The sequence below is a fragment of the Penaeus vannamei genome, chromosome 4, assembly GCF_042767895.1.
Source record: "Penaeus vannamei isolate JL-2024 chromosome 4, ASM4276789v1, whole genome shotgun sequence".
In the NCBI taxonomy this organism is placed as follows: domain Eukaryota; kingdom Metazoa; phylum Arthropoda; class Malacostraca; order Decapoda; family Penaeidae; genus Penaeus; species Penaeus vannamei.
In genome coordinates, this window is record NC_091552.1 from 18720947 (window position 1) to 18730946 (window position 10000).

Here is a 10000-nt window from a genome sequence, read left to right on the forward strand (position 1 = left end):
TTTTCCATTCTTAGTGACTAGGATTCACTCTCACTCATTTTCATAATTTCATTCTTACTCACACTGACTCATTAAACTCTTTCAATTTTAATTCACTCATATTAATCATACTGTTTGAACTTCTAGACAGTTACTTTTTGACTTATTACTTTTTTTTACTCATACTTGACTGTCTCTGTCTTATTCACACTTTTTCACCATCTCATTCTTTCTCTCTGTCACACTGCCATGATCTTGCTCACACCCTTTTTATTCCTTACCTTTTGCATGCAGTCTTATCTTCATCCAAGCATATTGAACCATGTCTTTAGAAATTTCTCCCCTTTTCTTCCTCCTCATTTTCTTCTCCTTTTTCTTCTTCTTCTCCTTCTTTTTCTTGTTTCTTCATCTCTGTTGTGTTGTTAATTAGTGTGTGGGAATTGGTATAGAACACATGTGACAGCAAGTATCACATTTACAGATTTTTGTTCACCCAACTTTTTGGGGTCTCTTGTTCTTGTTGAATCACCCTTGTCATAACGGAGTGAAAGTGCTGCATCACCTTTTACTTGTCAGAGGTTAATGCAATTGAAGCGGTGTATGCAATGTCAAGCTGTAACTTGGGAATATTAGTTATCATGGTCATGTCTTACTGTCTCTTTTCTTTTGGTTTGATATCATGCTTGTCAAGACATTACAGACTTTTATCACACTAAATGTAAGTTTTCTCAATAGGTCAATAAATGCTCTGTTCTGTTAAGTATTTGAATATTTTTAAAATTATTTTATCTCTTCCCAACAGACATATGTAGCAAATATCCTCATAGCAGTGAACCCCTACATCGATATTCCAAACCTGTATACCACAGATACCATCAAGAAATACCAGGGCAGATCCCTTGGTCAGATGCCCCCTCATGTCTTTGCGATAGGTGAGTATGTCATACCTGATATTATCTTTGGAGTAGCTAAAAGAAATTTTGTTTTATTTCATCCCATGTTTACATTTGATGCATTATTTGCCTCTATTAATGTAATTGAATAGATCCATTATTTTACCAAACTGTCTGAAGAAATTACTTGATAAGAATAGCTCTAGTTCTAACCGTACAAAATTGATTTTATAGAATTAAGATACATATGTAATAATAGGTTCCACAGTCTAGTAAACAGTTGTAAGCACTTAGTTTGAACAATAAAGTTTAATAACAGATTGTCTTCCACAGCGGACAAGGCTTTCCGAGATATGAAGGTCCTGAAGCAGTCACAGAGCATAATTGTCTCTGGGGAGTCTGGTGCTGGCAAGACAGAATCCACCAAGTACATCCTGCGCTACTTGTGCGAGTCATGGGGTTCCAAGCTCGGACAGCTGGAGCAGAAGATCTTGGATGGTAAGAGGTTCCTGTGTTTAATTTTGGATATTGTAAACTTCATGTTCAAGTGTTACTTTTATTGCATTTTTAGTCAGTGTAATCTTCATGATAGGATATTTAGTTGTCCCATCACCATTTCTGACTTTATAGATTTTGTTTTTTTCCTCTTGCTGAACATTTTTTACATTTTTGTATATTTTGATCTTGCTATGCAATTTGACGTATAGACACTAAAATCATTCTATTTTTAAGTATTACAATCCACAAAATTTAGAAGACTTTTGGCTTTGTTTTACTTTTTTTCTTGGTTGATAGCTTTATCTGCAAAACTTTTGTATAATATATTATGTAAAGAAGAGAAATTATTTAGTATGTTGAACTGAAGTTGCAAAGTTTACTGAAACATGGTAATACTACGTGTGATTATAATGACTGTTACTGAAATTGTGTAGTAGGAAAGTTGAGGCTAGAATATCTTTTATAAGATAACAAGAAAAATGTGTAAGGTCTTGATACCTCTCAGATGTGAACCACCATAAGTTAAAGAAAGCTAGAACAATTTTTTCTCTATTTCCTACCTATATGATCTGTAAGCAAAATCATTCTTTATCCTTCAGCCAACCCTGTACTTGAGGCCTTTGGCAATGCAAAAACAACAAGAAACAACAATAGTTCACGTTTTGGAAAGTTCATTGAGATCCATTTTAATGAGAAACACTCAGTTGTGGGCGGGTTCATCTCCCATTATCTGCTGGAGAAGTCAAGGATTGTGGTTCAAGGGCCACATGAAAGGAACTATCACATTTTCTATCAGCTCTGTGCTGGTGCACCTGAGCAGCTAAGGCAGCAGCTGAAACTAGGGACACCAGATCAGTTTAATGTGAGTTGTATTGCAATTGATATATGTAATTTTTTTCTTCTTTCTATATCACATATTGAGATGCAAAATCAAAAATAGGCACCTGTGGAGTGGACATAAAATCACACACTAATCTCTCATCCCCTAAACGTTCCAGTACCTTCGCAAGGGCTGCACTCAGTACTTCTGTGGCAAGGACACAGAAAAGTCCTTGGCAGCAAACCGTAAGAGTGGCAACCATCAGAAGAAGGGACCCCTGAAGGATCCCATGCTAGATGATGTGAAAGACTTTGCAGCCATGGACAAGGCCCTGAGTAACCTTGGACTCACCAGCCAGGAGCGACTAGCCATCTACACAACCGTTGCAGCTGTTCTCCATCTGGGTAACATCTCATTTGAGGATAATCCAGAGGACACGAAAGGTGGGCTTAGGTTTCAAATATTGAAAATTAAAGTTATTTTTTTTCTTCTTTTTGTTATATATTTTTAGTGTTGCTTAGACTGTTATTGTTTTTGTTACTATTATCATTATTATCATCATTATTATTGTGATTATTATTATTATTATTATTATTATTACTATTATTATTATTATTATTATTATTCAATATATTGTTGTTGGTAATACCAATGCTAATGAATATGACAATTCATATTGATACCTATATAATTAATGGATATTTTTTTACTATTGTTTTTATAATCCTTACTATTAATGGTACTTCTAATGAAAACTCATATGAATGGATAATATTATAGTTTTTGTTACTTCATAGATATTATAGGTTTCAGCTTTCTAAAGGTAGCCAACCATCCAGACTCTAGATTTTAAAAATTTTCAAAAATCTTTCCCTTTCCTCTACTCCTCCAGGTGATTTCTCTAAATGATTCTCTCCTCTCTATACCTAGGGGGTTGCATGGTCTCGCCTGGCTGTGAAGGTTCACTGAGCACAGCCGCCAGCCTCATGGGCGTTGATCCTGAGGAACTGAACCAAGCACTGTTGGCTCGCGTCATGCAGACAAACAAGGGCGGACTCAAGGGAACTGTCATTATGTGAGTTGGTCATATAAGGTGGTGATAGTTATAGATGAGGAGGTTGAATAATAGGTTGCAGTGTTTTATAATGTGATTGATTCTGGAGTTGTAGAATATTGCTTTATTTTGTTTATTTGCTTATTCATATATTTTTTTTTACTTTTACTTTTTTACTTTGTATTGTTATTATTAATTTTTTGTTTGTTTTTTGTATTGTTATGAACATTAGTATCCACTCAAACTAGCATAGTCATGTCAATTAAAGTTGTTTAACTTTTCATGCTTGATATTGCTGTTGTTATTTTTATTATTATAATTATCATTACTGTTGATTATGAAATGTTGATTCTAGATAGTAAAAAAAAAGAAAAAAAAAAATTCACCATAACCTGGTACTAGTCAAAGGGATTTAGAATATCTCTAAACTTTTCTGTTATTTAGTTTTTTCCCCTTTTTTCTTGCTTTTTTTCTCTGTTATTGTTCTTGCAGAGTGTGAAATAATTTTATACTTTCCAGGGTTCCTCTGAAAGTGTATGAGGCAAGTGGGGCTCGGGATGCCCTGGCCAAGGCAATGTACAGCAAACTGTTTGACTACATCGTCCACCGTATTAATCAGAGCATTCCTTTCTCCTCATCGTCTTACTACATCGGCATTCTAGATATTGCTGGTTTTGGTAAGAACTTTTCTTTCTATTATTGTATCTTCTTTCTCTCTATTTCTTTCTTGTTCTAGGTTTCTTCATAACAACCAGAAGAAATTCTAATGTATTAATGTGAATTATGTAAAGATTATGCTCCTCATACCTGCAAGGTCTTAACTTAAGTATGTGCTTTTTTTCTTGTGCAGAATATTTCCCAGTGAACAGTTTTGAACAATTCTGCATCAACTACTGCAATGAAAAGTTGCAGATGTTCTTCAATGAGCGCATACTGAAAGAAGAACAAGCACTTTATGAAAAAGAAGGTCTAGGTGTTAGAAAAATTGCCTATGTCGATAATCAAGACTGTATTGGTGAGTTAATGCGTAGTTAACATGCATTTTAGTAGGCAACATCCTTTTTTCTGATGTTCCCATATAGATATGTGTTTATAAATATTTAATGCAACATGTAAGGTTTGCTCTGATGACCTGAATTTATTGATTATTAGCCAGTTTATGTGGTTGCAAGGCCTTTTGCAGGCAGTGACTTTATCTGTCGTTTAATATGGAGTGAAAAATATTCTATAATACCAAATATTTATGTTCTGATTTTTTAAAATTCCTAATTCTCTGCAAATTTACTTTGAATTTTACGTTTCTTAGAATATGTATGATATTATATAAACACAATCAATTTTTTTTTTTTTCCCCTTCAACCCAAATCACCAGACCTGATTGAAGCAAAAGGGAATGGCATTATCAGTCTACTAGATGAGGAAAGCAAGCTGCCCAAGTCATCGCACACACACTTCACGGCAGCTGTCCACAATAACCACAACAACCACTTCCGCCTGGCCCTTCCACGCAAGAGCAAGTTGAGGGATCATCGGGAAATTAGGGATGATGAGGGCTTCCTCATCAGACATTTTGCAGGCGCTGTGTGCTATCAGACGGTGAGAAAGAAAGGGAGAAGGAGAAGGGGATGAGAAGGAGATGAAAAGAGAAATGAAGGAGTGAAGACAAGAAGAAAAGGGATAGAATGAAGGAAGGGGGAGAAAAGGGAAGTGAGATGGGTAGGGAAGGCATGAAGGAAAAATGGAATAGAATCATCTCATTTTGTATTAAGTTCATATAACTCTACCATATCTTCCTCATACATTTTGTTAGTTATATTTTCTCTTTGCATATACTAGAAAAAGATTGGTAAACATATGAAAAAAAATCATATTTGATCATTTAGATAATTTGTCTAGAATACTGTGTTATTGTTATTGCTAATTGATTATTTCTAAATGATTATTATGATTGTTGTATGTCAGTTTTTCATTGGTTTATGATATTTCATGTACAAACAATAACACTCTAAATTTGCTCCTTCAGGCACAATTCTTGGAGAAGAACAATGATGCCCTTCATGCTTCCCTTGAGGCCCTAGTGCAGGAGGCCCAGAACAAGTTCCTGCAGGGGCTCTTTGCAGCATCAGGAGAGAGCCACTCAGCCCGTGGGAAACTCTCTTTCATCTCTGTAGCCTCCAAGTTCAAGTTGCAGCTGCAGGAGCTCATGGACAAACTAGGCAGCACGGTCAGTTATATATGTGTAGAGTACTTGTTCAGGGTTGGACCTATGGAAAGTTGTTATAATTTTTGGGTATTATTATTGTCATCATTTATATTATTATCTTTTTATACTGTTTTTATCGCTATTAATTTTATTCCTCTTAGTGATATTATTAGCTTTATCATTTTTATTATAAAATCTCACTCTTAACCACAGGGCACAAACTTCATCCGTTGTATCAAGCCCAACGTTAAGATGGTTGACCATGAGTTTGAGGGTGGAGCCATCTTGTCACAGCTCCAGTGTTCAGGCATGACCACTGTGCTCGAGTTGATGCAGCAAGGTTTCCCCTCCCGTGCTCCTTTCCATGACCTCTACAACATGTATAAGCGTTACTTGCCCCAGGAGCTGGCTAGGCTGGATCCTCGGCTCTTCTGCAAGGTGTGTGTGTATTCTTACCCCGAGTTGTGATGTCATTAGTCCTCAATTTACTTGTTTATTTTATCTACTCATTTATGTATTTATCCAGTGTAATCAATATATAACTTTCTTATGCAATGGATTGCTGTTTTAGGCTAAATCACATATAATAATAAAGATGTATTGTAAGCAAGTACATTAGGCATTTCTGCAGTTATATTTTGATAATGTGTAAATCCCTAAGATTAGCATTAGCCACCAGGGCAAATTATTACAATTTCTTGAGAGTATAAGGTGTTGGAGTTAAAAGAAGTTAATTACACTTCCTTTGATTATAGGTTGTTAGTTTAAAAGTTATTTTAATAAATTTCTTCTCTTCATTTCTTCCCCATATGAACAGTCTCTCTTCAAAGCCCTGGGTCTCAATGATCGTGACTTCAAGTTCGGTATGACTAAGGTGTTCTTCCGACCAGGCAAATTTGCTGAGTTTGATCAGATGATGAAGAGTGACCCAGACAATCTCCAGATGCTTGTGTCAAAGGTCAAGAAGTGGTTGATGCAGTCCAGGTGGAAGAAGGCACAGTGGTGCGCTCTTTCTGTCATCAAGTGTGAGTATTTCTGTGATTGGCAAGTTTGCACTCTCTCGTCAGACCTTTATTTATTTTTGTTTTATTTTGTTTTATTGATTTATTGTTTTTTCAGAATTTTGAGATATTTCAAATTAATAAAGGAAAACATTTGTACAGGGGTGGTGAATAATGGGCAAAAAAATTGTTGAATGTCAATAATGTATCAGTAAACTTTTGAAAATTGAATCAGGTTGAAGTAGAAAATAGAAGAAAAATAAAGTGAATATAGTCTAGCTAATTATTTCCAGGATTTTGTTAATGATGAAATGAGAAGATATTGAAATTGTTTATGATATTAAGATCAGATAAAAAAAATTGTGAGCATTGGATTGATACAGAATAGTTATGGAAGTGTAACAAAGCAACGCATTTCCTCTTCTCTGCAGTGAAGAACAAGATCCTATACCGCCGTGAACAGTTGGTCATCATCCAGAAGAACATCAGGATGTACCAGGCAAAGCAGAGGCATCAGCCACGCTACAGAGGAATCATGAAAGTCAGGGGACTGCAGGTATGAAGGTTGCTCTTTCTTGGAGGGAGTTTTGGAAATGGGAAATTTCCTTCCTTTTTTTTTTCTCTATTTCTTTCATTCTTTTTCTCCCCTTTGTGCTAAATGTTCAATAAGGCTAAGAATTTGAACGAGTAAGGTATGTCGTTCCTTGCCTGCTATTACTTTCATTTCTTTCCTGATGATTCAGTATTTGAAAGGTTGGATAATGCATCCTGCTCCTTAAATTTATCCAAAATTACACCTTTAGAATTATTCTCTTAATTTTGTTACATGTAAATTCTCCATATTCCTATGAGGGTTTTCTTTTTCTCTGGAGGTGTTGGAAGGCATTCGTTATGCTGATTTTGGTGTTGTGCTTGCAGGAATTAGGTGTTGGTAAGTGCTGTTTGGTATGTGATATTAGAATGCATAGATATCTAACTACACAATTTGAATGTTATTTTAGTTTCGAATTATAACGATTCTGTTCTAATTGTTTAGCATGAACTGTAGTACTTTGAATTGTACCAGTGGTGCTATTGTGTTTCTTAGGGTTAAGTTTCTAACAAAGATGTGCTTATGTTATGTTCAGAATATTTGATAGTAAGGAGAGTGTGATTAATCTGTATTGATTTTTCCCCTTTTTCTTTGTTTATTGTCTTGTTGGCATTAGCAAAAGTCCATTATGTTGACAGAAACTAACCACTTCTGTATATATTGCCTAGGGTGGATGCAATTTTTGTATTATAAATATGAATTATGTAATTGTAACAAATATAAAACCACTGAGATATAATGCAAAAGAAAATAAACAGGGACTTGATACCATTTATGCATTTACTTATTTTTACGTATTTTTATGGAGCTTTGTTATTGCATAGGTTTCTTTTATTGAATTGCCTTGATAGTAACTCCCCTTCCTTATCACTTCAGGGTCAACTGCAGCAGATGTTAGTCATCGTGAATCAGCTAAAGAAGGACAAAGACTCCTCACTTGCCACTGTTCAGAAGCTGCAAAACATGATGGAGGCCCTTGTTAAGAAGATCAAAGTAAGGACAAGAATAAAAAGCTTATATTTGTTTGGACTTTTATTTTGTGTGTGTGTCTGTGTCTGTGAGAGAGAGAGAGAGAGAGAGAGAGAGAGAGAGAGATGTATATATAATATATATATATTTATATGAATTTATATTTATAAAGATATGTATTTTTCCCAAAGTAAAAAAAATATATTGCTTTGTCTTAAACTTCACCCTTTGTTCTGTTATTATGTCATTGTTAGGCAGAATGTGAGAGGTCATTTTTAGATCTTACTTTTGTATTGTTGATAGGCAGTTGAATATAGTCGAACTAGACTTGTGTTTTCATTCCTTCAGAAGGCTTGTAATGTTTTAACCCCTGCATGGTTGAGATGTGTAATTCTGTCTATCTACATAATGACTTTAGTTTTAGAGAGGTCGCAAATATCAGATCACTCCTCAGGTTCTGACTTGATGAATTCATGATTGATGCCAGACAATCCCATATACTTGTTTGAATCTTTTTAGGAATTTCTGTTTGTTAATAACAAGGATACCCATAGGTACATTATCACATCCTGACCATTAGGTGTTTAGAGGTATACTTGTAAATGGCTGATATGCTGTTTACATACAGCATGCAGGATGTATCATTTTCATTCATTTGATCTTTTACTTTCCCATGAAAGGCTAATGACAGAATGACAAGGGAGCAGATTGAGCATGAGCATGCTGCCCTTGTTAGGTCCATGAACAGTGAACTGGATGCTTTGCACAAGAAGCTCTCACAGCAGAAGAATGCAGAGGAACAGGAGAGGCTTCGTCGCATCCAGGAGGAGATGGAGAGGGAAAGGCAGAAGAAGGAGGAGGAAGAGAGGAAGAGGAGAGAGGATGAGGAGATCAGGAAGAAGTAAGTTGGAAGAAAATCTTGGGATTGTATGAGCTCCCAACAAGTAAACAAGAATTTATAACCACATTGTCTGTTATTATTGAATCTCCAGGTTTCATTGCTTGTTTTCCATATCTGATATACTGCTGACTTTCAGGAAAGCAGAGATGGAATTACGACGCAAGCAGGAAGAGGAACTACGTAGGAAAATGGAGGAGGAGGACAGGAAAGCAGCAGAGGCTTTGCAGGTATTTCTTGGATTTACTTTTATTTCAATTTTTTAAAGGAATGAGGAAAATCTGTGACATAATTTCTTTGTTCTCAGGGGAGCAAATGCCCCAGCCTCAGGGGGCCCCTGTGATTCTGTGTTCTTGAATTACATTTTATTATACCAACAATTGTTCAGATTGGTCTAAAATTAATAATCCCAAGGTCTCTTGACTATATGTTTATAAGAACAAATTTTGTATATGTTATGTTATAAGATTTAAATATAATTAGATTGAAATTAATCATATTAATAATATTTCAACCTAATGGATCTGGTTGCATCACGGAAATCATGGTGCCGAAAATACAGGCAGTGGGTTACGTAAGTAGCCACGAACACCCATGCAAAAAAAAAAAAAAAAAAAGTATGGAACATTTGATTATTTATGTCTTTTTTTTCTTAATTTTCAATTTTCCGTAATTAAACCTGTGCTGCTGGTCACAGTGGCCAGGAATATAGTGCACAGCATGGAAAGGGCATCCTCCCTGGAACAGGCATTCTTCCAGTCATGACTTACACACGTTACATTCCACATTGTTCATTTATAAGGATAATGCTAAAGATCCCTTCTAAGCGCCAAATAATTCAAATCACAGTCCAAGAGGTTTGTCTTTTCTGTCATCCTGGCTTCACTCATGACAGCAAGTTCACATCACCTGGCCCTCAGCCATTTTACCCAGTGATGGCATGTTCATGTCACCTGGCCCTCGACCCAGATTTTTCCATGACAGGACCATAGCATCAACCAGATCGTAGGGGTTAATATACAAATTTATAATGCTTGAAGGCATTGTTATATTATACATACTGATAGACAGACAGATGTAGGATTATTTGATA

The 10000-nt window shown here is 35.6% G+C and overlaps 1 protein-coding gene across 7 annotated transcripts in view; it reads left to right on the plus strand.

The window, feature by feature from the left end:
• jar (Myosin heavy chain 95F jaguar) overlaps window positions 1-10000 on the plus strand; it is a 106556-nt gene that overhangs the window by 59004 nt on the left and 37552 nt on the right. For all 7 annotated transcript variants that reach the window (XM_070120843.1, XM_070120845.1, XM_070120844.1 and 4 more), the window contains exons 5-19: window positions 782-911; window positions 1206-1370; window positions 1970-2232; window positions 2369-2633; window positions 3121-3265; window positions 3764-3921; window positions 4095-4259; window positions 4617-4840; window positions 5268-5468; window positions 5661-5885; window positions 6265-6472; window positions 6880-7004; window positions 7917-8033; window positions 8690-8910; window positions 9047-9137. In XM_070120843.1, coding sequence (XP_069976944.1) covers window positions 782-911; window positions 1206-1370; window positions 1970-2232; window positions 2369-2633; window positions 3121-3265; window positions 3764-3921; window positions 4095-4259; window positions 4617-4840; window positions 5268-5468; window positions 5661-5885; window positions 6265-6472; window positions 6880-7004; window positions 7917-8033; window positions 8690-8910; window positions 9047-9137 — 2703 coding nt within the window. The remainder of the gene's footprint in view (window positions 1-781; window positions 912-1205; window positions 1371-1969; window positions 2233-2368; window positions 2634-3120; window positions 3266-3763; window positions 3922-4094; window positions 4260-4616; window positions 4841-5267; window positions 5469-5660; window positions 5886-6264; window positions 6473-6879; window positions 7005-7916; window positions 8034-8689; window positions 8911-9046; window positions 9138-10000) is intronic.